Source organism: Leopardus geoffroyi, chromosome C3 (genome assembly GCF_018350155.1).
Source record: "Leopardus geoffroyi isolate Oge1 chromosome C3, O.geoffroyi_Oge1_pat1.0, whole genome shotgun sequence".
In the NCBI taxonomy this organism is placed as follows: Eukaryota; Metazoa; Chordata; class Mammalia; order Carnivora; family Felidae; genus Leopardus; species Leopardus geoffroyi.
Genome location: NC_059338.1, coordinates 107324786 through 107351152, shown reverse-complemented (window position 1 = coordinate 107351152; position 26367 = coordinate 107324786). Strand labels below are relative to the sequence as shown.

At 41.1% G+C, this 26367-nt stretch overlaps 1 protein-coding gene across 3 annotated transcripts in view; it reads right to left on the bottom strand.

Annotated features, from left to right (window-relative positions):
* Window positions 1–330: 330 nt before the first annotated feature.
* Window positions 331–26367, bottom strand: part of SNX31 (sorting nexin 31) — a 71546-nt gene continuing 45509 nt past the window's right edge. Inside the window, exons 9-14 of one of the 3 annotated variants that reach the window (XM_045454053.1) lie at window positions 23877–23969; window positions 19659–19862; window positions 13567–13680; window positions 10606–10683; window positions 4000–4056; window positions 331–1385 (exon numbers count right to left, since the gene is read on the bottom strand). In XM_045454053.1, coding sequence (XP_045310009.1) covers window positions 1293–1385; window positions 4000–4056; window positions 10606–10683; window positions 13567–13680; window positions 19659–19862; window positions 23877–23969 — 639 coding nt within the window. In that variant the 3' untranslated portion in view covers window positions 331–1292. The remainder of the gene's footprint in view (window positions 1386–3999; window positions 4057–10605; window positions 10684–13566; window positions 13681–19658; window positions 19863–23876; window positions 23970–26367) is intronic. The other 2 variants (XM_045454054.1, XM_045454055.1) reach the window with 2 other exon arrangements.

Below are 26367 nucleotides of genomic sequence, written 5' to 3'. Positions count from 1 at the left end.
TCTCACCCCAAGTACAAGTTCTCTTTGCATTCTCGGTGTCTCCAATAGGCCCTGACACAGTGTAGGTGTCTATTAAAAAGAAAAGATGGACTATTTTGAAATTGGCAAAACAGTAGATAAGCTTCTATTTTAATCTGACAATGTATTCTAATTAATTAATACAGTCAGCGTGGGTGACTTGGGATGCTAACGGCTCCCCCCTGCAAAAACATCCTACTATCGCCTAAAATATAAAACTTTATGGTACGAGAGGCGATGGCTAGAGGCATTGCTGTATAAACAGTACATGGCTTTAATCGACTCTACACTTCAAAAAGATCAGTCTCGGAATTTTCATCAGTAAATTTTATATTCACTAGAATATATTTCATATTTATTACATAATTAGTTACACAATCCAGTTAGAAAAGAACATTAGAATATTGCACTTTATCTAATTACATTACATAAATTCTTCTGTCTCTCTCCCTAATTGCAGTCTTAATTCCATATGTAATCACATTTATTATCATGATAAACTGAAACCAGATAAGGAAAAAACTAAAAAGTATCCGTAGTCTTAAAGCTAAGAGACATACACAGTATCCGATAGTGAGTGCAGGGCCCCATTGCTTTCCAAAATAAAAAAGATTCAAAGTAGTGTGATGCTTACTGAACTGAATTCCATATTCTAAAGACAGAATACAGTTACATCAGTGGAGAAACAGAGAACTGGGCAGCCTATCCCTTTGAGTACATCGCTCTTGGTGGACTCAGACTTATGTAAGGAAACAAGTTAAGTATTTCATCACTTCCTTGCCCTGGTGCTGTGGACAGATCAGTGAAGTCCATCCAGATTTCTTTTTCAATGATTCCATTTCTTAGAGCCACATTTTCCTTAGGTGTTGAGTCATGCCTTCAGAACCTAACCCCCAATACATTTAGAGTGTTTTATGCCAAGCCTTTCATTCATGTAATATCAGAACAGATGGAAGACTTCGTCAAGCCAGGCACACATCTCTTTTGGGGCGGGGAGAAAAGAACAAACGACATACTAATTGCTTTGGATTTGTTGTTTGTCATTTATGAGTCCTTAAATCAAACTATATAACTGTGGTTCATAGTTCTCTTTAATCTTGAGATTAACAGAGTTCTGAAGTACTCTTGGTCAACACTGACCATCTTAACGTCAGAAGAAAATGGGAAGGAGTTTAACTTCTTCCACTCATGCTAGGAAGCCCACTTCCAATTCCTAAGCTCTTTCACTGTCGAGACAGCCCCTAAAGGACATTTTTAAAAGTGAGAGTTTCTCATCAAAGATCTTCTTCCTTTATGGTCCCAAAAACACACTCAGCTTTGGCTCTCTCAATCTTGCTTTTCCTTGGTGGAAAACGAGAAGAGTCTTTCTGTTAGGAAATAAAAAGAGGTCAGGAATGTATGTGAAAGGAAATAATTTCCATAACAACAATAATGACAACAATAAAAAAGTCAAGAATGTTAAAACACTGTTAAAAAGGCAACAGGAAAGGTAACACTTATTTAAACAATGGTTATTCCAAGTGTTTTTTTTCCAGCAGAAGCTTTACTTTGGGGTAGGTGTATATGTTTTTGGGCTGAGAGTGCCTCCTGCTGGTATGCCAAGGTGGACGTGTCCAGAAGGCCTTGCCAGGCACCGGAATGTCTCCAGGTAACATTTCAACTCTGCCTCTTGTCCTTCTCCCCCCTCTCTTAAAGCTAAGCAACTGTCAATTTTTAACTTCACTCCAAATCTTTAGGGCATACGCCACACAAACACAAATTTTTAACAAGGTTTCTAGTTACCCTAAAACTTTTTAAGAGGTTATGGTTGCTATAAACCTTCAGTGAGTGAATAGTTGGCTTTCAGTAGTTATGAAATCTCAAAGCCTATGGTTTTGTCCCTGGTAAAATACGTGTGCCTCAATGGGCAGCTAAGCTAATTTTTTTTCTATGAGGGATTTGTCTTGATAGAACCCATGGCAAAGTGGCTAAAGGAACAAACAAACCTGATGGGTTAAACAACAAAGAGTGCTTCAGTTCTGTTACTGGTTCTGTCATTCACTGCCTGTGTTACCTTGAGCAAGCTCCTCAACCTTTCTGTGTTCCGTTCTCTTGGCTATAAGCCGAGGATAATAATAATAGCTGGGTTGTTATGGGGACTAAATACGTCATACATGGAATGCATGTATGCTAAATAAGTTGGGATTCAATATACTTGGACACCTTCTGATATGCTGGCCCTGCTCGGAGCATGAGGGAGGTTGGCCTAGTTTACCATTGCTGCTCATTAGAGAGGACACGTGAATTAGTTTCAATGTCGATCATAGTTGTGCTGTGTATTGTGCTGCCTGTTGTTTTGGAAGAGTGGCTCTCAAAACTGAACATGCATCAGATGCATCTGGAGGGCGGGCTAAAACCACAGATTCCTGGCCCCCATCCCTAGGCTTTCTGATGAAGTAGGTAGGTTTGGGACCTGAGAATTTAAAGTTCTAAGTTTCCAAGGTATGCTGATGCTGTTGCTCTAGAGACCACACTTTGAGAACCGCTGTTCTAGGATAATAGCTTCAGTCCTGGCTGTACATTAGACCAGCTGAGGAGCTTTTAAAAATTGTGTTGCCAGGCCCGTAGACCTACTAAACCAGAGTCTTTGAGGGTGGGGCCCAGCCATCATTTGTTTTTAGAGCTCCCCAGGTAACTCCAATGTGCAGCTCACCGAGAACCACAACTCTGCGCTATCACTCTGCTGATGATGAATTTGAGCGATGGAGTGAACACCTACCGCCTACACTTTATGGGTAAAGAAACTGAAGCTTGGTGCAGTGTTCCCCCTTGGTGTGCTTACTACCCATGCCGATCTACTAAATCAATCTTTTGGAGTGGCGCCCAGGAATTTGCTTTTTAATAAGCACCTCAGGAGCCCCTTAAACATTTAGTTTTTTGATTTGCCTGAGGACACATCACCAGTGCATGGTGGAGTTCTTATCTCTTGTTTCTGACCTAAGCAGGCAGAAATGCTGTTATTATGAAAGAGAGTAAGATTTGCATTTAGTCTGGTTTAAAAAAAATTTTTTTTTTAACGTTTACTTATTTTTGAGACAGAGAGACACAGAGCATGAACGGGGGAGGGTCAGAGAGAGAGGGAGAGACAGAATCGGAAACAGGCTCCAGGCTCTGAGCTGTCAGCACAGAGCCCGACGCAGGGCTCGAACTCAGGAGCTGTGAGATCATGACCTGAGCCGAATTTGGACACTCAACCGACTGAGCCACCCAGGCGCCCCGCATTTAGTCTGTTTTTCAATGTTTTTCCTGAGCTTATTCACTCACGAAAGGGCCTTATATATTTATAAGTACTGTACTTATATACTTAGTACCTTTATATACACAGCAGAGCATTTACAAAGAGTGGACCTTCCCAGTCAAATGAGTTCATTCAAATGCTACTTGGACGTCACCTCCTCACCTCCAGTGATTTATTTATAAGACTTTGGTGAGAATGAATGTTGTTAATCCACATAACAGTGCTTAGAACAGTGCCTGGCTCTAAGTGCCTACTAATGCTTTCTTTATGATATTTACTGTTATTGTTAACTGCCCAACAGACCTAAATGCTCCAAACAATATTTAATAAACTTAAAGGTTGTTGTATGAAGAGTCCACTGCAGAGAACTCACGAAACTAAAATGTAAGCCAGAAAGAGGATTAAAAAAAAAAAAAAATGTATTGAGTATAGAAGAAAATTGCTAGAGAATTTTGTGTTCTTCTTGGAAATTTTCTATGTAAAAATCCAGGAAAGCATTTCTCCTGGCTCTACTGGGCATCGCAGTAAAAATACCATACTTCTGTGATGGTCCTCCAAGTGGCCCAATCCTACATGGAGGAGCTTCTGAGAAAGAAAATTCTGGCTGCTTCTTAAAAGTAGAATGACTTTGGTTACTTAAAGGGGGAAAAGGGCAGATTTATCAAAAATTATAATGTATCGGTTACATAATTTTACTCACAGACCTGGCTTTGTTGAATGTGGCATTTTTTACTTTTGCCTTGTTCTGGAACTTCAATCTGCTAAATAGATTAGTAAAATGTCAGTCAGCACAGCCTGGAGAAGCAAGCACACAAATAATCTATTTAACTAGCACATTTCCCCTTCCACAATAATCCTCTTAATGGTCTCGAAGGCCGCCAGTCAGCAGGCACACCTGCTTCCCATCGGCACATTCCCTCTTTATTTGCAAATGTACAAATGTTGCAGAAATTGAGCCCCCCAAACGTGAAGCACAGCTTAATGTTTAACACTGGTGGCTGCCTATAGATTTTGTGATTTAACACAGCTTCTAAAAGGACTTCACACGAAATGAACTCCTAAATCCTGAAATAATCCACAGAGCTCCAATCCATACGCTGAATCAAAGCCAAATGGGGCTTTGATTAATCAAAAGGCGCCATTAATCAAGTGAAGATCAAACTGAAGTTCAAGACACTTGAATATACCTCGCGTACATAAGGTAAACTTAATATAACAGTCAGGGTCCCGGCGGAAAACAGATGGTGCACTCCTGAGGGGCGTTTTAAAAAGGAACTATTTAATGGAGGTGTGGGCAGGATTAAAGTGAATCAATGAAGGGATGTGGGAGCCCCCAGGGGCTAGCAGTGAGGGGCTGGAGGGTCATTTTTACCACGTCTAGGCCTGAGGGGCAAGGGTAGCAGCTGCTACTGGACCGAGAGCAGCTATCACTGCAGAGAGGAGAGGCCACCTGCAGGAGTATGGCCCTTAGCAGAAGGCTGTGCCAGCCACAGAGACCCAGCAGGGACAGAACTGGAGAAATACCCACCCCCCCCCCCCATCTCACTTTTCTTCCACACTCCAATCTCGCTGGGTTTTCCCAGCGGGTGAGCCCAGTGGGAGGCCAGGGAGCAAGGTTGTAGCACACAGAGATCAGTCTCCAGGGCACAGAGCAGGGTGGGGGAGAAAGAGTTCTTTGACTCTTCTTAGAGGAAAAGAACACGATTACTAAGCAACTAGCATTATGTGCCTGTCTCAATGTATCACTCTCTAGCCATAAGGCCTCCTTACTAATTGCCTTTCTCCTCCCACAAACTCCTTGACTCTGGAACCTCAGTTCCCAACCTATGTTATGAATATAGGCATAATCATAAATATAGGCATTTGTAAGTGAACGATTGAGGTGTGAATTAATTGCTTATTATTGATTACTATTCATGAGAGTACAGGGTGGAACATTTCAAAGTAGGTGAGGTGAAGAACATGACCCTGCAAAAGAGGGTCACTGTCTTTTAACTACAGTTAACTTAGTACCGTTATAAAATAGATTGCCTTGTGGGATGCGGAGGACTTCCTCTAGGTTGGTATTCTTAATAGACAAGTTCATATATTTGAAGCCTACCTTAATAACTTTAAGAAATCAGTTATTAAGTCTTGGTAAGTGAGAAATTAATGCCCTGTTGTCTTACATGTTTTGCTATGGTATTGTTATTGGTTACAGTATTACATTATAGCTTGGAAGTAGTCTCGTGCAATGAAATACACAGAATATGGGTGAAAACAGCTCAGAATGTTTCTCTCCCCTGTTCTCTTTCACCTTCCCCCCTGCCTTATGTCGAAATAAATAAAATAGAACCCACTACAAACTATCGAGCAATTTCTGATATAATCTATTTCCTACTTACTTCAAGAAAGGCTTTAAACATTTTATCTACGAGGGTGGAATAAAGTTGGGGGAGGGGAGAAGAGAGCAAATCCTTTTGTCATAATGTGGTGTTCCTGCATGCCCAGGTAGTTTCTGTTGATAATCTAACGACTTATTCCCACACGGTAATTTCCCCCTGGCTCTCCAAAATTTTGTCCACCTGCCACGCTCAGGCCATTCTCAAGAGAGCTGTGGTATGTCTGTACTTCTTCTGTTTTCTAGACAACGCCAACTATTCAAAGGCTGACATTCTTGGGACCTCAGATAACACTGCCCTTGGTGTTTCCCCTCTTCGCCATGTAACAGAAACACACTTTACATCATGATCTCTGAGCCCAGTGACCTTTTACATAGTCTGATCTTGCTCCAAATGAAAGAGGAGTGGAGAGAAAAATACATATGGTGATGGTAGTTGGCGCTGGGGGTGTGAGGTATGAGGCAAGCCAGAATCATAAAGCCGTTTGGTGCTTTGCCATTTTCCAGAAAACCAACTTAGAGATTCAGACCCACTTTTTAGTAAAAGAAAATATACAAGCTAATAAGACAAATTAGGTATGGATTATTAAAAATGTAAATTGTTTTTCAACTCAGAAAATTATTCACCATCTTATGCCTGATACCTCTCATATATTCAGATTATGGTTCAATATACAAGATAATAATAATGATACATTTTCAGAAATTCATTAGGAACACATGGATTGCATAAAATACATCTGCCTTCTTTTCTTAATGTCTTTTAGATTTCTTTCAATGGCAGAGATTGCTGTAGCCTACTGTATTATCCATTCTGCCTTTCCTTCTTAGTGATACCACCCAAACTTATTTGGAGAGACAGCATACTCTGTCAAAAGACTACATTTACCAGATTCCCTGCAGCTAGGTGTTGGCCTGTGGTGTGCCTAACTCTTAGCCAATGAGCCAAGCAGAAACTCGGTGGGACTTCAGAGACTCCTCCTTAAAGAAAAGATATGAACCATTCATACTTTCCATTTATACTTGCCGCCTAGAATGTGGATGTAATGACTGGAGCTCCAGCAGCCATTTTCAACATGAAGTAAACGCCACACACTAAAAATGGTAGAGCAGAAAGGTCTCTGGTGACATTATGGAGCAGCTATCCCAGCCCGAGACTGCCTACCTCTGGGCTTCTTTTAGTTGAGAGAGACACAAACTTTTTTTTTTTTTTTTTTAAAGGGCTTTTTTTTTTTTTTAATTTTTTTTTTTTTTTTCCAACGTTTATTTATTTTTGGGACAGAGAGAGACAGAGCATGAACGGGGGAGGGGCAGAGAGAGAGGGAGACACAGAATCGGAAACAGGCTCCAGGCTCTGAGCCATCAGCCCAGAGCCCGACGCAGGGCTCGAACTCACGGACCACGAGATCGTGACCTGGCTACAGTCGGACGCTTAACCGACTGCGCCACCCAGGCGCCCCAAGAGACACAAACTTTTATTTTGCGTGGGACCCTGCTTCTGTCTTGTTTTGTTCTTTGTTATATGTAGCCTAACCTACTCCTGACAAATACATTTTAGTTTCCAATAAAATAATTCTTAAAATTCTGTTCTAGTTATGAGTAGCAAATACTAACAAAATTCATTTATTAAAGGTTTTTGTGTAGGAGTGTAGCTCTAAAAAGAATGTTACATTTTTTCCCTTTCTGATTTGTAGTTAATACTGCCTTTAAGAATGTAACATGATTTTGTTGTTGTGTTTACTTTTTTTTTAGTACATTTGTTTGACTTCAAAATTTAAAAATTTTTTTTAATGTTTATTTTTAAGAGAGAGAGAGAGAGACAGAATGTGAGAGGGGGAGGGGCAGAGAGAGAGAGGGAGACACAGAATCCAAAGCAGGCTCCAGGCTCTGAAGCAACAAACCGTGAGATCATGACCTGAGCCAAAGTCGGACACTTAAGTGACTGAGCTACCCAGGTGCCCTGTTTGACTTCAAATTTTAACAATCTCTTCGGAAATGGTTCAGGTCTTACCTTTGAAAGCACCGCCTAGAGCTAACTAAGTTAATTAAGTTAGCACAAATTTCTTCTTTCAACATCTTTCTTCTTACTAGGATAAAGTTAGTACTATTTATTTATTTATTTTTTATTATTTTTTTTAACGTTTATTTACTTTTGAGACAGAGAGAGACAGAGCATGAACGGGGGAGGGTCAGAGATAGGGAGACACAGAATCTGAAACAGGCTCCAGGCTCTGAGCTGTCAGCACAGAGCCCGATGCGGGGCTCGAACTCACGAACCGTGAGATCATGACCTGAGCCGAAATCGGATGCTTAACTGACTGAGCCACCCAGGTGCCCCTAAAGTAGTACTATTTAATCTGCTTCTAGGAACTATCTGCTTTATTTGTGGGGCTCATTAAGTTACAGCTTCCTTAATTTCTCTCCCCCCTCCTGATTCTTCATGATGATCAAAATCTTGGAATCTATTCTGCCTTGCAAAATAGAAACCTCTCTATCCTAGTCCATACAAGCCTTTTATAAGTGATATGGGTCAATTCAGACTTTACGTGTTTACCTAGAAAATGAGTGGATGTCACGGTCATAAATTTATATGGCTACTTTAAGTTCCACAAAATGACTTGTTCTGTACTTTGTGAGGAAGCCCAGAACCCAGCATACGTTCCGAGAGCTAATCTGTCTGCTCTTTTCACCTTCCGGGGTCTCATTCTACCCAGGCATTTGTAGATGAGATTTCAAGTTTAAGGGTGGACTATCCCAACAACATCCCCTTGAAAGCCCAGTTTTCCAGAAGAAGGGTTTAACTTTTCAAGAACCAGAATAAGAAAGAAAGGGAAGAAAAAGAGTTTGTGGAAATAAAACTTGTTAAGCATTAGGATAAAGCAAGTACTGACTGACATGCTGATTTCACCATCAGCCACAGAGAAAGTGTAGATTTCAATTTGTGTGCAAATCTGAAGAATGTAGTTAGTGTGGTTGTTTTTCTTGAAAACTTTAAATAGGTCACTACCTTCTCTTATTATTTAGCAAACTCTTTAGCTATTCATTGTACAAGTATTTCCTGCATCAAGTGGCTTACATTTTATTCAGCCACATTTGAGAGCACTTCTCCCTTTTAACGGGGCTACTTCAGTTAATTACTTTTCTCTTTCTTCTTCTTTATACATATATAATAAGTGGAGCCTAAGGGGGTCCATCCTAAGAGGTTAGATTTTATTACTCTTTTAAAAAGAGCATCCAGGGGCACCTGGGTGGCTCAGTCCATTAAGCATCCGACTTCGGCTCAGGTCATGATCTCGCGGTTTGGGGGTTCGAGCCCCGCGGCGTTGGGCTCTGTGCTGACAGCTCAGAGACTGGAGCCTGCTTCAGATTCTGTGTCTCCTCCTCTCTCTGCCCCTTCCCCACTTGTGCTCTGTCTCTATCAAAAATAAGTAAATGTAAAAAAAAAAAATTAAAAAGAGCATCCACAATTCTTTTATTGCTTTGATTTGCTATGCTGTAATACATTTTGAATTCTTCAAATACCAAGTGGGGAGTGAATTTTATTTTCCCTGGGAAAATATTTTCAGTTCTAGAAGAATGAGAAGTAAGGGTAAAGTGCAACTATTTTCTTAGAAAAAAGCTGCAAAATCTAGGAAAGAGCAATGTTAAACTGAAGACGTCACCCATCTTCTTAGAAAGGACTCAATTTAAATGAAAATATTAGGGAACATTTCCAAATGTTTTCTGTTGCATTTTTAAAGATCGTATAACATTTTGCAAAAAAAAAAAAAAATACGTTTATAAATGTCAACCAGGCTTTAGTATTTGTAATCATTTTTTAAAAATATTTTTAATTAATTATTATTATTTTTTTTTGAGAGAGAGAGAGAGAGAGCACAAGTAAGCGTGAGCTGGAGAGAACCAGAGAGAGAGAGGGAGGCAGAGGATTCAAAGCAGGCTCTGCGCTGACAGCAGACAGCCTGATGCAGGGCTCAAACTCACAAACAGTGCACGCATGACCTGACCCAAAGCCGGAACCTTAACCGACTGAGGCACGCACGCACCCCTGTAATCATTTAAAAAAAAATTTTTTTTTAACGTTTATTTATTTTTTTTTTTTTGAGACAGAGAGAGACAGAGCATGAACAGGGGAGGGTCAGAGAAAGAGGGAGACACAGAATCTGAAACAGGCTCCAGGCTCCGAGCTGTCGACACAGAGCACGACGTGGGCTCGAACTCACAGACCGTGAGATCATGACCTGAGCCGAAGTCAGACGCTCAACCGACTGAGCCACCCAGGAGCCCCTGTAATCATTTTTAAAACATAAACTGTACTGTCTTATTGGGATATGCCCATATCATGATGGTGACAAGGCAAATAGACAAGTTTAATATCTCAGTGTCTCTTTTTACAGCTTGCCACCAACCTTTGCAAGGAGTTACTAGGCCTTTATTGAAGAGACGCAGACTAGAAAAGCAAAGTTTAATCTTACACTGAGAAAAATTTATAGCCTTGAGAGCTTCTTTCACTCTATGGCTTCTTCCAACTGCTAACGGCATCTTAATTTGGCATGGTGGAAATTTCAAGAAGCTGTGAGTTCTTTCTAGAGACAAAACTGGAGAGCTTATTGAAGTTCATCGCTGCTATGTTGCAGACCTCTCAGGATCCTGACCTTATGAGGTAGTTTTTATGGTAAATCTGGAATCTTTCATTTGGGGGAAAGCAGAAATACAAGAATACAGAGTAGAGGGTTGGAGAGTTCTCAGCAACGTAAGGACACCTGTCTTGGAAAAATGGCTTGAATTCTAAAGACTGAGTTCCCAGAAGGCAGAGGAGCTCACTTCTGGGAGGTCACGTTCCTCCCTTGAGGACCAGCATTCATCAGTGTAGGTTAGTACAGGCTGATGGTGGGAACTTAACTGAAAAATATACACGGATAAGAGCACTTACCATTTCTGGATTCTCTGCAGCTAGCTTTACCGTCTTTTCTGAGATCATCTTTTTCAAGCAGCTACTCAGCAAAAAAGCCTGAAAATCCAGAAATAAAGAAGTGTCTCAGCTGAAGAGATCGTCTTTCTTCTCTCCTCACACCACAAGGCAGATTTTGAGCTCTGCTCTCCAAGAGTACACTTTTAAGAATTTAAATTTCTTTTTTAATTTCCATAAATTTGCATACGATGCAATTAGCTAGTAGCCATACATTTTCTCAATTACATAGATATACTTACAGTAAATTTTTAAAAAGACAGAAAACTCATTACATTTACTAATCTTTTTCCCTCTTAAAACTCCCCCCTATTTTTTTCTTTGTAAGCTGCTCATGTCCTACAAGCAACAAATAATAAAAACTGCTTATTATTGTAGTCAAATCAACCGATGATGGTCAATCTTATATTTAATCGTATGCATAATTATTGAGAGACCTATTACTAGGTATACATAGTAACCTGCCTATTTGAAAGGGTATATTAACACCTTATGGCTTTTGTGAACTAAAAAAAATTTTGTTTTTTTATCACTTTCTTATTTTTCTGGTATCTTTAATCACTCACTTTTAAGACTGATGGTTGCCCCCAATATCACTTGTGGCTTTTTGTTGGCTCGTCGTTGTTAGTACCAAGACACAGACCTTAGACATCTTGTCATACAAACGCTAGGGTTTCCTTTTTCCAAGATCTTCACCCCATGTGCCAATTTAAGGTTCCCTACGATTTCCCCACTTGCTTCTTTCCCACTAATCCTCTTTCTCTTTTGTTCTGCTCTCAATTCTTGGCTTGTACCTTTCTCCTTTGGCCCTACGAAAGTTTGAGACAACAAAGCTCAAAGCTTGTGGTCATAGGACCTCAGCATAAGTTTGTGCTCAAGGATGGTCACTGCACTGGGGAGGGTGGGGGGAATGATGGAGAGGAGAAGAAAGGGAAGAGAGAAAACCCAAGTCGGGATGGTAGCCAAAGCAGAGACCCTTGGAGGATAGGACATAGAAAGTAGAATTAGAGGGAGAATGGCTACATACAGATAGCATCTCAAAGTCTTGCAGGACTGTAGAGCATGACAGGAATTTATTTTATTTAAGGGGAGAGAAAGGAAGTAGAAGAGAAGAAAGGTACTGCTACCAATAAGGAAAAGAGTAACAGATGTGGGATTTATACACAAAAACAAATTTTGATTTCCTGGTTTAGCTAAGAACTAACCCTGTTTATCTGTGTACATATATAACCTACACAAAACCAGGGTATGAAATAGTTAAACAATATAATCTGAGTTGATACAGGTAGGAGAGGTGTTTAATAATGCCCCGTAAGGTGTGAACCGATTCCATATTCCTATACAATGTGCACAGATATGTACGTTAAGACTTAGCTATAAATCAGGTAGGATTTATTAAATATGAAGGCACTGAGCTTTTGTTTAAAGAATCTAGAAGATATTGGGGTCCAAGCCCTCATTTGTGTTTGCAAGGCAAACGAGCTGTATTTCTGCCTTTTGCATACATAGCTCTTGGGTACATATCAATAAATCCACACTCCAAAGGAAATAAGACCCTACTAGGAATCCTTTAAAAGAATGTTTATTACACTCTGTATAGTGGCTTCAACTCATTTGGTACAGACTAGATTAAAAGATGATAATAAAATTTAACTACTGCAGTTAGCATTCTAGGCAAGGGGAAATGATTTCACTGCCAAGATCTACCTTGCATCTCTCCAAGTGACTGCAAACCATCCTACCATTTCCCTAAGGATGTTTCATATTCAAGGTGAAACTGAGGGCCCATCTCTTTAATCTAGACTTTGGTTAGCACTTCATGTTTTTCAGAGGACCTTGGTGTGTGGTATATCATGATTTGCAACTATACAAGAGGTAGAGATTCTCAGGGACCTTTGGTTACCTGAAACCAGAATGCTCTCTGGAATTTAGTGAGATCACCAGTGACTTAAGTTGAATGTAATGCTGACACAAAGATTGCTTTGATATTTTGGTTTCGTTTTAGAATATCTGTAATTTTGATTCCAATTTGAAATAGCTTAAGTTAGTTCGTAGAATTTTTCAATTGAATTTGTTGTTTAGAAAATGAAATCTTAAAAACAAAATGTTTGTTCCAACTTTAATTATAAGCCCATGGAAGACCTGGAGAGTTTGCTCCCCAACAGCTCTCTCCCCTCCCAGCAGAACCTTGATTTTGTCTGATGACAAAGTGCCCAGCTCATGCTTACTCTAAGCTGATCACAAATTCTGTTCTTTTTGGTAAGACTTGATTCCCAGACTCCCTTGCAGCTAGGAGTGGTCATGTGACCCAGCTCTGACCAATGGGACCTAATGGAAAGTCTGTGGGGGCTTCAGAGGCAAAGTTTTTGCCGTCTAGATAAAAGGGATAGCTTTTATGATAGGGATGTCAATCATCTACCTCTAGTATTCTTATTCAGTGTAGATGATAAAAATCTATATTGTCTGAGTCAGAGATCAATAAATCCAGCTCCTCACTTGTTTTTACAAACACATTTTTGTTGGAAAACAGCTGTACCCATTTGTTCACATATTGTCTGGGGCTACTTTTGCACTCCAGCAACAGAGTTGAGTAGTTGCAACAGAGGCCATATGGATCCCAAAACTAAAATATTTACCATCTGGCCCTTTGAGAAAAAGTTCACCAGCCCTTGGTCTGAGCCACGATTAGTTGAGTCTTCTGTTATTTAGTAACTTAATGCATTTCCCAAATTGACATGAAGGCTGCAGTGACTAATAGAATAAAACAAAAAATAAACAAATTAAGCAGTATTATAGGCCAAAAATGGAGTGTACAGTGTATTCTAGAACTCTGCTCTGGATGGGTTAGGATAATGTGCTTTGTTCACCCCAGCAGGCAAGAGAGCATTTCAGCACAGGGACTCATGCTCTGTCCTGAGAACTCACCTGTTTGGTGTAAATAACAAACCATTGCCAACGACTGTCTTCACTATACTGAAATCTGAGCTCTAAGTTCTGGTTGAGAGTTCGCTGAGGTCCATCCACATCCAGCAGAGTTCCCTACAGAGGAAGAGAGATTATTTAATATTCAGTAGAAAATTAGGTGGCTATTATGTGCCGGGCAAAATATCAAAACAAGTGATACTGTGGCTCTTCCCAAGAAGCCAACAGTCTAGGAGGGGCTATGAAAGTAAGTCACCACAGTTTGCTATGTTAAGTATTACAAGGGAAGCAAACACAGGTCTATGGAAGGAAGTAGGATGGGCATGTAATCCAGACTAGGAGTGTAAAGGCAGGCTTCCTGAAGGGGGCTGGTATCTGAGCAGCAGCAGTAGAAAATTTCCAAGTTTGTTGTGGGTTTTTTGGGGTGGTGGGGTGGGGGTGGGGGCGGGGTTCTGGGGGCACAAGTGGTTTCTAGTAGAAGAAATAACAAGTGCAAATGCACCGAGGCAGGGGGGACCTGGCACGCTGGAAATGTGGCAAGAGATCAAGCGTGGCGCCAAAGCCTAGAATGCAAGACGTGTAGGGCCGTGAGAGAAGAGGCAGCCTGGGGCCAGATCCTGAAAGCTCTGTAGGAAGCAGCTTGGAGTTTTGCTATACAGCTTCTATCCTCCTTTCTCCTCGTAATGGAGTCTCATGCCCATGGGAGAACCTCTCCTCTGCTGTGGCCATCTAGGTAGGACTGTCAGGAAATATTGCCCTCCTGGAGGGGGGACACACATTACCCAAGTTCAGGGCAATTGAACAAATACTCCCTATGCCCCTTATTTGATTCCAGAGTGGAGAGATCCAAAAACCAGGTCCTGATAAAGAATTCCGGTTTCCTAGAAACCTTGAGCTCCTTTGGTTCTTGACTTTCCTAAGCCTCTGCTTCAGCCTTTCCTTTAAATCAGTGGGTTTTCACGTATCCCTCCAATAAATTCTCTCTCTCTCTTTTTTTTTTTTTTCCACTGGAGCCAGAAGTGTTGGTTTCTATTGCTGGCCACTAAAAAAAGCCCTAGCTGTTACAGGTTTTATAAGCTAAGTTAAGGAGTCTAACCTTCATCTTGAAGGCAGCAGACATGCATGAACAGATTTTAAAAGCTGGATAATCACACAGATTTATATTTTAGAAATATTGATCTGAGAGCAGCAGGGTAAAATATGAACTGAAAAATAGCTGTTTTCAGACACCGAACAACAGATAATCCAGTTCTGTCAACCCAAGGAGAAGGAAAACACATGAGGTGAGCCCTATCGTTACCCAGCTCACTGCCTGGAGGAGTTTCCAGAATGCAGTGCAGGGAAGGAGACTCAAACCGAGCCCAGAGGTCTTGCTGAGTTGAGGAGAAGGAGATAAGAGTTTGAAGTTGAGTTTAGAATTTGTGGAGAAAAGGACCAAAGACAAGGACTGATACAGACAAAGAGCTTCCGAGAGCTCTTTTCAGATCTTTGGTTGAACAATGATCTGTGCCTGTGTGGAGAGGACCCTCGTACACAGCAGGTGGATATATAAAATGGAGCAGACTATTTGGAAAACAGCCTAGAAGTTCCTCACAAAGTTCAACATAAAAATACCCCTATGGTACTGGCAATTCCACTCCTAATCATATACCCAAGAGAAATGAGAGCCTATGTCCACATAAAAACTTGTACACAAATGTTCATAGCAACATAACTCATAACAACGAAAAGATAGAAACAACCCAAATGTCTGTTAATGAATGAATGAATAAACAAAATTCGGTATAGCCATACAGCAGGCTATTATTTGACCACGAAAAGGATAAAGTGTTGATACATGCTATGATAAGGTAATATGTGGAAATATTATGCTAAGTAAAGGAAGCCAGTCATAAAGATCATATATGATTCCATGAATAATGAAATATTCAGGGGTGCCTAGGCGCCTCAGTCGGCTAAGTGGCCAACTCTTCATTTTGACTCAGGTTACGATCTCTGTGCTGACAGCGTGAAGCCTGCTTGGGATTCCCTCTCTCCCTCTCTCTCTTCCCTTGCCCTACTCAGGTGCATGCGTGTGTATGTTCTTTCTCTCAAAATAAATAAATAAACTTAAAAATAATAATGAAATATTCAGAATGGGTCCATCTATCGAGACAAGCAGATTAGTACCTTCTTAGGGCTGGTAGAATGGGGACACAGATGTGAGCTAAGGGGTATGGGGGCTTCTTTTTGAGGCGACGAAAATACTCTAAAATTTATTATGGTGATGGATGTGAAACTCTGTGAACGTATGAAATTCCCCCGAATTGTACACTTCACACAAGTGAATTGCATGGTATGTAGGTTACATCTTGATAAAGCGGTTACAAAGGAACACAATGACCGTGTGGTACCAGTGGAGGGACAGATACATACATCATAGAATACAACAGAGAACCCTGAAATAGGTCCACACACATGTGCCCAACTGATATCCGACAAAGGTGCAAAAGCAATTCAGTTAAAGGACAGCCTTTGCAGCAAAAGGCGTCAGAGCAAGTGCCCTTCCGCAGGCAGGAAAGGGAACGTGGTTCTGAGTTTCACACCCTCTATGAAAACTAACTCAGAGTGAGTCATGGGCTTAAGTGTATGACCCATAACTATAAAACCTTTAGGAAAAAAACTCTAAGAAAAAATCTACAGGATCTAGGGTTTGGCAAAGAGTTCCTAGACTTGACACTGAAAAGCACGGTCTATAAAAGGAAAAACTGATGAATTAGACTTCATCAAATTAAAAACTTTTGCTCTGCAAAAGTCCCTGTTGAGAGGATGAAAAACTACGGAGTGAGAGAAAATATTTGCAGGCCACATATCCAACAAAAGACATACATCTACAATGTATGAAATACTCTTAAAATAGCAGTAAAAAAAACCACAACTCAATTAGAAAATAGGCAAAAGATATGAAAAACAAATTTCACCAAAGAAGATATACAGATGGCAAATAAGCACATGAAAAGGCGGTCAACATTATCAGCCATGAGGGAAATGCAAATGAAAATCACAATGAAATATCATTACACACTAAAATAAAACCAGTGACATCAAATGCTGATGAGGACGCAGAGAAACAAGATGGCTCGTATATCACTGGCGCAAATGTAAATTAGCACAGACACCTTGAAAACTGTTCAGTCTTAAAAAAAACTAAACATGCAACTCCCATATAACCTAGCAGTTGCACTCCTGAGTTCACGCCAGAGGAATGGAGATTTGTGCTCCAAAACATATATACGAACATTTACACGAGCTTTATTCATGACCGCTAAAAACTGGAAACAACCAGATACGTTTTATTGGGTGAATGGTTAAATAAATCTCGTCCATTCCATACCATGGAATACTGCTCAGCAATAAAAAGAAACAAACTACTGATATAAACAACAATCTGAATGGATTACCAAAGAATTACGCCAAGTAAAGAAAAGCCAGTCCTAAAGGCTACATGCCATATGATTCCATTACAGAACATTTTTAAGGGAATCAATTCCTTGTTTTTGTTTATATTTTTACATCCTAAATATAGTCAATTCTTATTATTCCCAGTAGTCGTGTTCTATGAAGCCACTGTACATAGTGAAATACTGAACACTGAATCATTGTTCCAGGGGAAATACGGGGCCAGGTTCCTGCAAACGTGTGGCTACAACATTTTCATCTACTGATCAATACATAACGGTTTTATGAGTGTTTCTGTTTTTTAATAAAGAGCTTGATTGAGGTATACCTGATGTAAAAAAAAAAAACAAACCACTGAACATGTTTAATATACACAATTTAATGAGTTTGGACATATGGATACAGTCATGAAACCATCACCACAATCAAGGTAATGAATATATCCGTCACCTCCAAAGTTTTACCTAACACTCCCGAAATCACACAATTATAGAAATGGCAAACAGATCAGCGGTTTGTTGGGGCTAAGGAGAGGTGTGGTGAGAGAAAGTGGGTAGAGCTATAAAAGGCCGATGTGAGGGGTTCTTGTGATGATGAAAATGTTCCAACTCTTGACTGTATCAATGCCAATATTGTGGTGGTGATATTGTACTGTAGTTTTGCAAGACGTAACAACTGGAGAAAAGTGGGGGGAACTACACAGGATCTCTGTACCATTTCTCACAACTGCATGCAGACCTACAATTACGTCAAAATTAAAAGTTTAACTGAAAAGATTCAACTGTTTAAAAGCAAAAATAATTATGGGGAGCCTGAGTGGCTCAATCGGTTAAGCGTCCGACTTCAGCTCAGGTCATGATCTCACGGTTCGTGGGTTCGAGCCCCGTGTCGGGCTCTGTGCTGACAGCTCAGAGCCTGGAGCCTGCTTCAGATTCTGTGTCTCCCTCTCTTTCTGCCCCTCCCCTGCTCAAGCTCTGTCTCTCTCCCTCTCTCTCAAAAATAAACATTAAAAAAGTTTGAAAAATAAAAGCAAAAATAATTATAATGTAGCATGAGGTTATATATACATGTCAAAATAAAGTATGACAATATTACAAAAGGGGAAATAGAAGTAGACTATTGTAAGGTTTTTTATACTTTGCAAAGTGGTATAATGATTAAAAGTAGAATGTAATAAGTTAAAAAAAGTACTTTATAAACTCTAAAGTAACCATAAATAAATGAAAGGACATAGCTTAAAAATGGTATATGTAAATGGAATCATAAAATACTTAGTTTCATCAAAAGGTAGGAAAAGAGGAAAAAAACGGATAAAACTCAATAGATAAATCCACAATTGCGTTTGAAGGTGTTAACCTTCTTCTTCTCTCAATAACCGACCGAACAAGTAGAAAATATATAAAGATGCAGGCGATTTAAACACTATCAACTGGTTGATCTAATTGACACTTCTAGAATATTCCACCCAATAGTGGCAGAATACACATACACACACTTTTCAACAGCACATGGAACATTTACCAAGACAGACCCGATTTGGAGCCACAACACAAGTTCCCATCAATGTAAAAGACTGAAATCATATGCTGATAATGTCAAGATTGCTGGTTTGACATTTAGCAGGTGGTGGTTGAAGTCCTGTTTACCAAGATGGGGAACATAGGAGGAAGGTCTCTAGGATGGGCATGAGAGGGAAAGGGCGAGTCTGGTTTGGGGAAAGGCTGAGTTTGAGATGCCTGTGAGACAGCTGGTGAAGATGTCCAGAAGGCGTTAGGAAATAATGGACGTTTCGACAGGGACGTGGATAACTGCTTTCAGGGAAGACATAGAGGAAAGATGGAAATGGAGCCCCAGGAGAAGCCAGCACTTCAGAAGTGCTCAGAGGAAGAAACAGACCCAAAACTGGTGGGGGGGGGGGGGGGGGTGGGGGGTGGGGAGGAGAGGGAATTTTGAGAAGGAAGAAATGGTTGACTGAGTCAAATGCCACAGAGAGGTCTAGTATCGTGCCGGCTAAAAACTCCCCGTGGATTCCATGGATTTAGCAACTGGGGGTCACGGTTGCTCTAATAGTGTTTCACCTCTACCAGTTAATCTGGCTTCCCGCGTAAAGGGGATAATCCCACTCAGCTCACTGAGTTATTGCGAGAATTGAATACCAGATGTGGCAGCATCTGGGAGAGCACCCGGGACAAAGCAGGCACTCAATAAATCTGATCACAGGGTTTCTTCTGGGAGGAGACGGCAATGGCAGGATGATGCCAGGGATCCTTGAGAAGAGCTCTACTGGTCGGCGTCCAGTTTCCGAGGGTAAAGATCTCATCAGTACTGAGGATGCAGTGAGTACTCAATAAGCAGTAGCCATTGTTTCTATAGGCTGTATCACAAGAGCCACCCTTCCGGCAGTAGAGAAGCCTGCTGCTGCAAAGTGGAGAGACGGGCGTCTCTACCGCTATGGTTGGGACCCTCGTACCAGCCCGTTGACAGGTTTTACCTTAGGTGATGCTTAACATGGCTTAGATGCCAGCCCACTCAAGAGAGTGATACAAATGGCAGGCCTATGTCCCTAGTCCCAACTTTGTCACCCCCGAACACTAGGATCCTGAAACCACGGGTTGAGACTTTAAATCCTGGGGAAGGCAAAGTGCCAAGATACTTACGAGGAAAGTGACCTTCCAGCACTTGACTCTGCTCATCTGGAAGATGATTTCCTGGGTCTGGTTATCAGGCAGGGTTATGCAGCAGCTGATCTCATCATTGCCGACAGAAAGGACGGCCCCACAGCCTGGTTCCGGGTAGTCACAGGTACAGGGATCCAGCTGCAGGTATCCATAGTGCCGTACCTCTTGGGACAGCTCCAAAAACTGCACGGGGTGGGCGGGGGCAGGTCGGAAGAAGCAAAAGAAGACTTGAAAAAAGTAACAGCCTCATGCCGGAAGCTACTGCCATTCTAGGAGCACACATGGGACGGAGTCGCCGTGAAAGCGCCTTTTTTTCTGGATGATACAAATGAAGCCGGTGTCCCTTGTGCTCCCTGACACTAAGGCCTGGGGAAGTTCACGGTGTGTCCCGCCAGGGCTGGGACCATTTCTGCCTCATTCACCATTGTGTCTCTTCTCCTGTTGCAGTGCTCGGTGCATAGTGGGAGTGAAAATATTCAGGGAGTGAATGATGAATGGAGACGAATAGAGTGAACCAAATGAAGGAGTAGATATGATTCTATCTCAGCAGGTTACAACAGCAAAATACACAAAAAGTGCATATTTAAAATGCTGTTGGGGCACCTGGCTGGCTCAGTGCATACAGCATGTGATTCCTGATCTCAGGGTCTTGAGTTCAAGCCCCATGTTGGGTGTGGAGCCTCCTTAAAAAATTTTTTTTTGTTTTTAACTAAGCTGAGGTCTATGTAGGAAGAACATAGTGTTTACAGTCTGCTCTATATGATGAATATATGAATTGTCGGAGGAAGAGATTTTGCAAATGGCAATGAAATGAGAGAGTGAGTCTGCTTACTAAGTAGGGTTACAGACAGCCCCAAAGTGTCAAGGGAACACCTTTATGTGACTTTTAAGGTTTAGCTTTCCCTCTGCTTCTGACTTGGCTTAAGGACAGAGGATAGTTGCAGTTCACAAGTGTGGTCCAGGCACCCTGTCCTGACAACATCTATTCCTAGGACTTTTCATTTTTGTAACAAAGTGTTATTATTAACCACTGCTTTTAACTAAGCTGATATTAGCTTGGGGACCTCTCTCGATCTTGTTCTTCCAGCTTTCACCAGGGTCCTGCCTGATGTTGTGCGAGACGCACACTCAGAAAAAGCAGTTCTCACTTTAACACGTGGTCAAAGAAGAAAGAAGATCACTCAGTGACAACCTGGCACTTTCCAGATCCTTTTTTGAAGGGGGGCCAAGTCCCTTCAAGGACCACATGAAGCACTCTCTGATAAGGTGAAATGTGCTGAGACATGAGCAGTGAGGGATAGCTGACTGTTCATATGAGGTAGGAGACATACTTGAGGCTCCTGTCCCTTCCAGCCACACGTCCTCATACCAGCTCATTGTGCTGCAGCCCATTTATTTGACTTAGAAGCTGCATGAAGTTGCCGGGCCTCCTCCCGTTGGGTCAGTGGGAAACATCAGAAATGACAGGTCCTGAGTAGATGCACTGCGTGTGGGGGTGGGGCGGGGGCGGAGTTATCTTGCCACAGAGCAGAAAGAGTAGTTTCAAGCTCTTGCTACAATAGTTTCTTCTTTATTATATGATACAAGCCCTTATTGCTTGGTAACACCTTTAAAAACTTTTTTTTATAATCAGCTCTTGGCTGCGATCTCCTAAAAGAGCGAAAGTATTTAAAAGTTAAGCTCCACAGGGTGCCTGGGTAGCTCAGTTGGTCAAGCATCTGATTTCAGCTCAGGTCATGATCTCCTGGTTACTGAGTCTGATCCTCGTGTCAGGCTGTACGCTGAAAACGTGGAGCCTGCTTAGGATTCTCTCTCTCTCCCTCTCTCTCCTTCTCTCCCTCCCTCCCTCTTTCAAAATAAATAAACATTCAAAAAAATAATAACAGTTAAGCTCCACTTCTGTAGAAAGTCAGTGATGAATACGTGAGCCATTCAAATGCTTGTTGGGATTTGTTATTCCAGAAGCAGGTAATGTTACTGACTTTACAAAAACTAAGAGAAATCTGCAAGGATTAGTTTTTTTTTTTTTTTTAATGTTTTAATGTTTATTCATTTTTGAGAGAGAGTGAGACAGAGCGCGAGTGGGGGAGGGGCAGAGAGAGAGGGAGACACAGAATCTGAAACAGGCTCCAGGCTCTGAGCCATCAGCCCAGAGCCCAACGTGAGATCGTGACCTGAGCCGAAGTCGGATGCTCAACTGACTGAGCCACCCAGGTGCCCCAAGGACTAGTTTTTTTTAAAGAAAATTAGTTTCTTTAAGAAACTTACGCCTGAAAAACATAATTTAACATACGTAACTGCAGAAGGTATGTCCACATATTTTCATTTAGATCGAGGGTTGGCAAAGTTTTCTGTAAACAGCCATGTAGTAAACATTTTTAGTTTTGTGGGTATACAGTCTCCATTATAACTACTTGCCTCTACAATTCTAGCACAAACAGGTTTAGACAGTACAAAAATGAATGAGCATGGCTGTGTGCCAATAAAACTTCATTTACAAAAACGGTGGTTCATGGGCTGTAGTTAGCCTATGATTTAGATCAATGAATTCCTCCTTTAAATTAATTCCACTCATTTGCAACTCCAGGTTTTCTTGCACATGTACATAAAATAAGGCAATAGTTGTTAACATGATGGCTCTATTAGCAGGAGAAGAACATCACAAACACTTAAATAATGCCAGTTTGATGTCAGTATCCTTAGATGCTTCAAGAGAGTATCGGTTAAATTCATTTGAATCATGGTTCAGACTTTTTCATCTAATTCATACACTCAAAGTAAACTTTTTATTTTTTTATTAAAAACCTTGTTAATGTTTTTATTTATTTTTGAGAGAGAGAGAGAGAGAGCACAAGCAGGGGAGGGGCAGAGAGAGAGGGAGACACAGAACCCGAAGCAGGCTCCAGGCTCAGACCTGTCAGCACAGAGCCTGATGTAGGGCTCAAACCCATGAATTGTGAGATCATGACCTGAGCCAAAGTCAGATGCTCAACCTACTGAGCCACCCAGGTGCCCCGCTCAAAGTAAAGTTTTTTCAAGATGACTATGACAGATAATATAGTAAAATCAGGTAAAACACTCATCATAGACATGAAATGTGTTTTGTATCAAAAATATGAATACAGATTTTGGTAGAGTATAGCACATGGTAAGCACGATATTCCTACTAAATCATTAAATCAAAAAGTTGATGGAACAGGAATGAATCTCAGTTAGAATCTCTAACTGTATCCAAAGTAGCTGATATATCCAATTATATCCAAATAATCTATCCTTCAAAATAAACACTGTAATTGTCAAAATTTACAAATACACAGAGAAATTGAACTCCAAACTTTTTGTGACAAAGCTGAGGTGGAATACCAAGGAAGGAAAATATTATATCGTGGAAGTATATGCTTTTTCCTTTTTTTTTTTTTCTTTTCTTGCCTGTCAATACAATTCTCAAAATATCTGAGCTTTTGAAGAATTACTTTCTATAGCAATGTGGGTATAAATGAGTCCTCTAAATTTTAGTTGCACTTTGTTTGCACTCAGCGAGTGAATGTTGGCAAAGCCTAGAGAATAAAGAAGACAACACAATGAAGCAGGGTCCATTTCTTCTGTTAAAATATGCCATTTGTCAGACTCGTCTCACTGCTTGGGGACAGGGGGGAGTGTGAGTTGGTACCATCTTTACGGAAGCTTTAAAAACAGACTGTTAGAAACATATTCTAAGAACTAATGGAGCATGTACTCAAAGACAGAGGTTGCCGGCCGCAGTGCTCAGGGACCTTCAGCCAGGAACTGTACCAGGTGTTGGGAACACACAGGGTCTGTTTAAATTAGACACAGTCCTGGGCCTCATGGCGCTCACTGCCAAAGTGATTTATAGCAGCAAACACTGCAAATAACCTGATTTCCAATAATAAGAAATTGGTTAGCTAAATGACAACTATAAAACTCAATACGCTGTGGTCATTAAAAAGAATGCTGAGGGTCTATATTAACTTGGCAAAGGGTTCACCACAATATATCGTCTGTGCTTTTCAGAATCTTTAAAGAATAGAATCAGAAAAACTAATGATGGTGTTCTCGTTTTTTAAAAGACCCCCATGTTTAGCGGTTGATGGGTTTACAGATTAAGAAACAGCTCAATTCCAATATGTTTCTTTAACTCCCCTCCATGGGATTTCTCTTGGTGCAATATTTGATCACCTTTGTTTGGTTGTCTTCTTTCTGGAGAGCCTCTAATTTCTGCCTCTGCGCCTGTGTGGGTTTGGCCCATTCTTGTGCAATGTCCTGTAGTGCCTTAAAGCGACAGAAGTTGTAAGATTAGCAACCTTAGCAGAAGTGAGCTAATCTGACAAAAACACACTCATCTATGAAAGGCTATAAAAACAGAGCCAAGTGGACATATATAAGGATTTAGCATGTTATAGAGCTGACTGTTAAATTAGTGGGTGGAGGAAGAGATTGTTCAATGGTTTGGGGACAGCTGGCCACACTTGGGAGAGAAAATAAAGTTAGCCTCTTTCCCCCCACCACCCAATCAAATAAATCCAGATAAAGATTCAAACGTTTAAAAAAAAAAAAAAAAAGATTCAGGAAAAGAAATCTGATGCTGAGGTAAGGATTATATTTTTAAGATACAGAATCAAAGTGTCATAACAAAGGAAAATATAATTACATGAAAATATAAAACTTCTATGCATAGAAACCATCAAGAACAAAACTAAGAAGCAAATGGCAAACCAGAGAATATGACCGCATCACATGTGGAAAAGAGTTGATATTTATATAAAGCAATAGGAAAAATGTAAATATCCCCAACAAGAAAATGGACAAAGAATATGAATCGGCAATTGACAAAAAGGAATTCCAAATTCCAAATCTATATTCAACTTCACTAGTAATCGGTAATTTTTTTTTTTTTTTTGCCTCTCAACTTGGCAAAGACTAAAAAAATACATATGATATTCAGGGCTGGCAAAGATTTGGGGAAACCGGATATTCCATGTAGAGCCGATGGGATTTAAATTGGTACGATTAGCCTGTGTTGCTTTCATTTATCAGGCTTTCAGAAAGTTTTCCATCGGTCTTCAGTTAGCCTGTTAACCCCTCAAGAGAAAACCTTGAGTCCTTCCCTTCAGTGTCTCTTGTCCAAGGTCTTACATACAGCAAACATTTAATGATTCTTTGCCAATAGTCAGGCACTCATTTATACCTTGGTCTGAATGTAAGTCTCTGTGCTCCACTGGTTGTGCCTGATCTCCATCAGGAGAATGAAAAGATGAGTAAAGTCTTGATTTTGCTGTTTAGGTTGGGGGACAAGGAAATGGGTTTAGAGAAGAGAAGAAAAATAACAAATATTTGTTGAGAACCTGTTTTAGATAGGTTCTCTCAGCTTTGCAAATTGTCTGTGGGGTAGGAACATTCCCCCCATCCTATAGATGGGTAAACTGAGGTCTAGAGAGGTTATGGCTTTCGAGACAACCCAGCAATAAGTGGCACGAGTTGGGTTAAAACCCTGATTTGGCGACTGTACCCTCCTCTCTATGCCCAAGCTACTGAATTCTGAGTATGTAGGTGGCTACACACACCAAGACTTACCCCTGGTCACCAACTATTCTCAAAACTGGACCTAGACATCTAGAACCTTTCCTTTCCTGAATTCTGCTTGATGTTAGAGCCCTGTAAGGACTCGGCAGTGTTATCACTCGGCAGTGATATCAAAGAGAAAGTGTAGCTAAATAAAGAAGGTAAATAGGGGCGCCTGGGTGGTGCAGTCGGTTAAGCGTCCGACTTCAGCCAGGTCACGATCTCGCGGTCCGTGAGTTCGAGCCCCGCGTCGGGCTCTGGGCTGATGGCTCAGAGCCTGGAGCCTGTTTCCGATTCTGTGTCTCCCTCGCTCTCTGCCCCTCCCCCGTTCATGCTCTGTCTCTCTCTGTCCCAAAAATAAATTAAAAAAGTTGAAAAAAAATTTTTTTTTAAAAAAAAAGAAGGTAAACAGCAATCACGACAGTAAGTACTAGCTGAAGATGTGTCATTTGCCATCAGGGGACCTGGGACTCTCAGATACAGAGATTTAAATGTCCTGCATCAGCAGGAACAGAACTGCTTTTGTTTCACTACCTTTGAAAAGATTTGACCCTGATTATGGGCTCGCGAGTCATCGAATACATCACATACAGTACCTCACTCTAACCATGAGAGAGTCCAATTCAGACGAATGGCTCTACTCAGTTCTATGGCTCCCCAAAGACTGGCTGCTGGAAAGTTATGTAGAACCTATTTTTAAAAATCGAGTGAAATCACCAAAGCCATGGGTTTCATGAGCTTCAATCACACATGCCCCAGCACCCCCTGCAGAGGGTATAGCAGTGAGAAATGGGGAGCAAGGCATGTACCGGGCTCTAGCTGGCTGAGGCATGGCACAGCTAGGCCAAGGCTGTGTGAGTAGACTGGGTCATGTGCAAGGGCACCAGGCTGTGACGGTCTGGGGAAGCTAACGGTCAGCCCATGTTCCCTTCACCAAGCCATGAGCCCCATTATGGGGTTAGCCTGCCTGGAGCAAGGGACACCTTGTTCTAATTTGCACAAAGTTACCACATAGGCCAGTGGTGCTGACATGCAGGCCCAGAACTGACCAAGCCTCGGTATTTTTTAGAAAACCCAGACATTTATACTTTTATATACCACCTTCCAT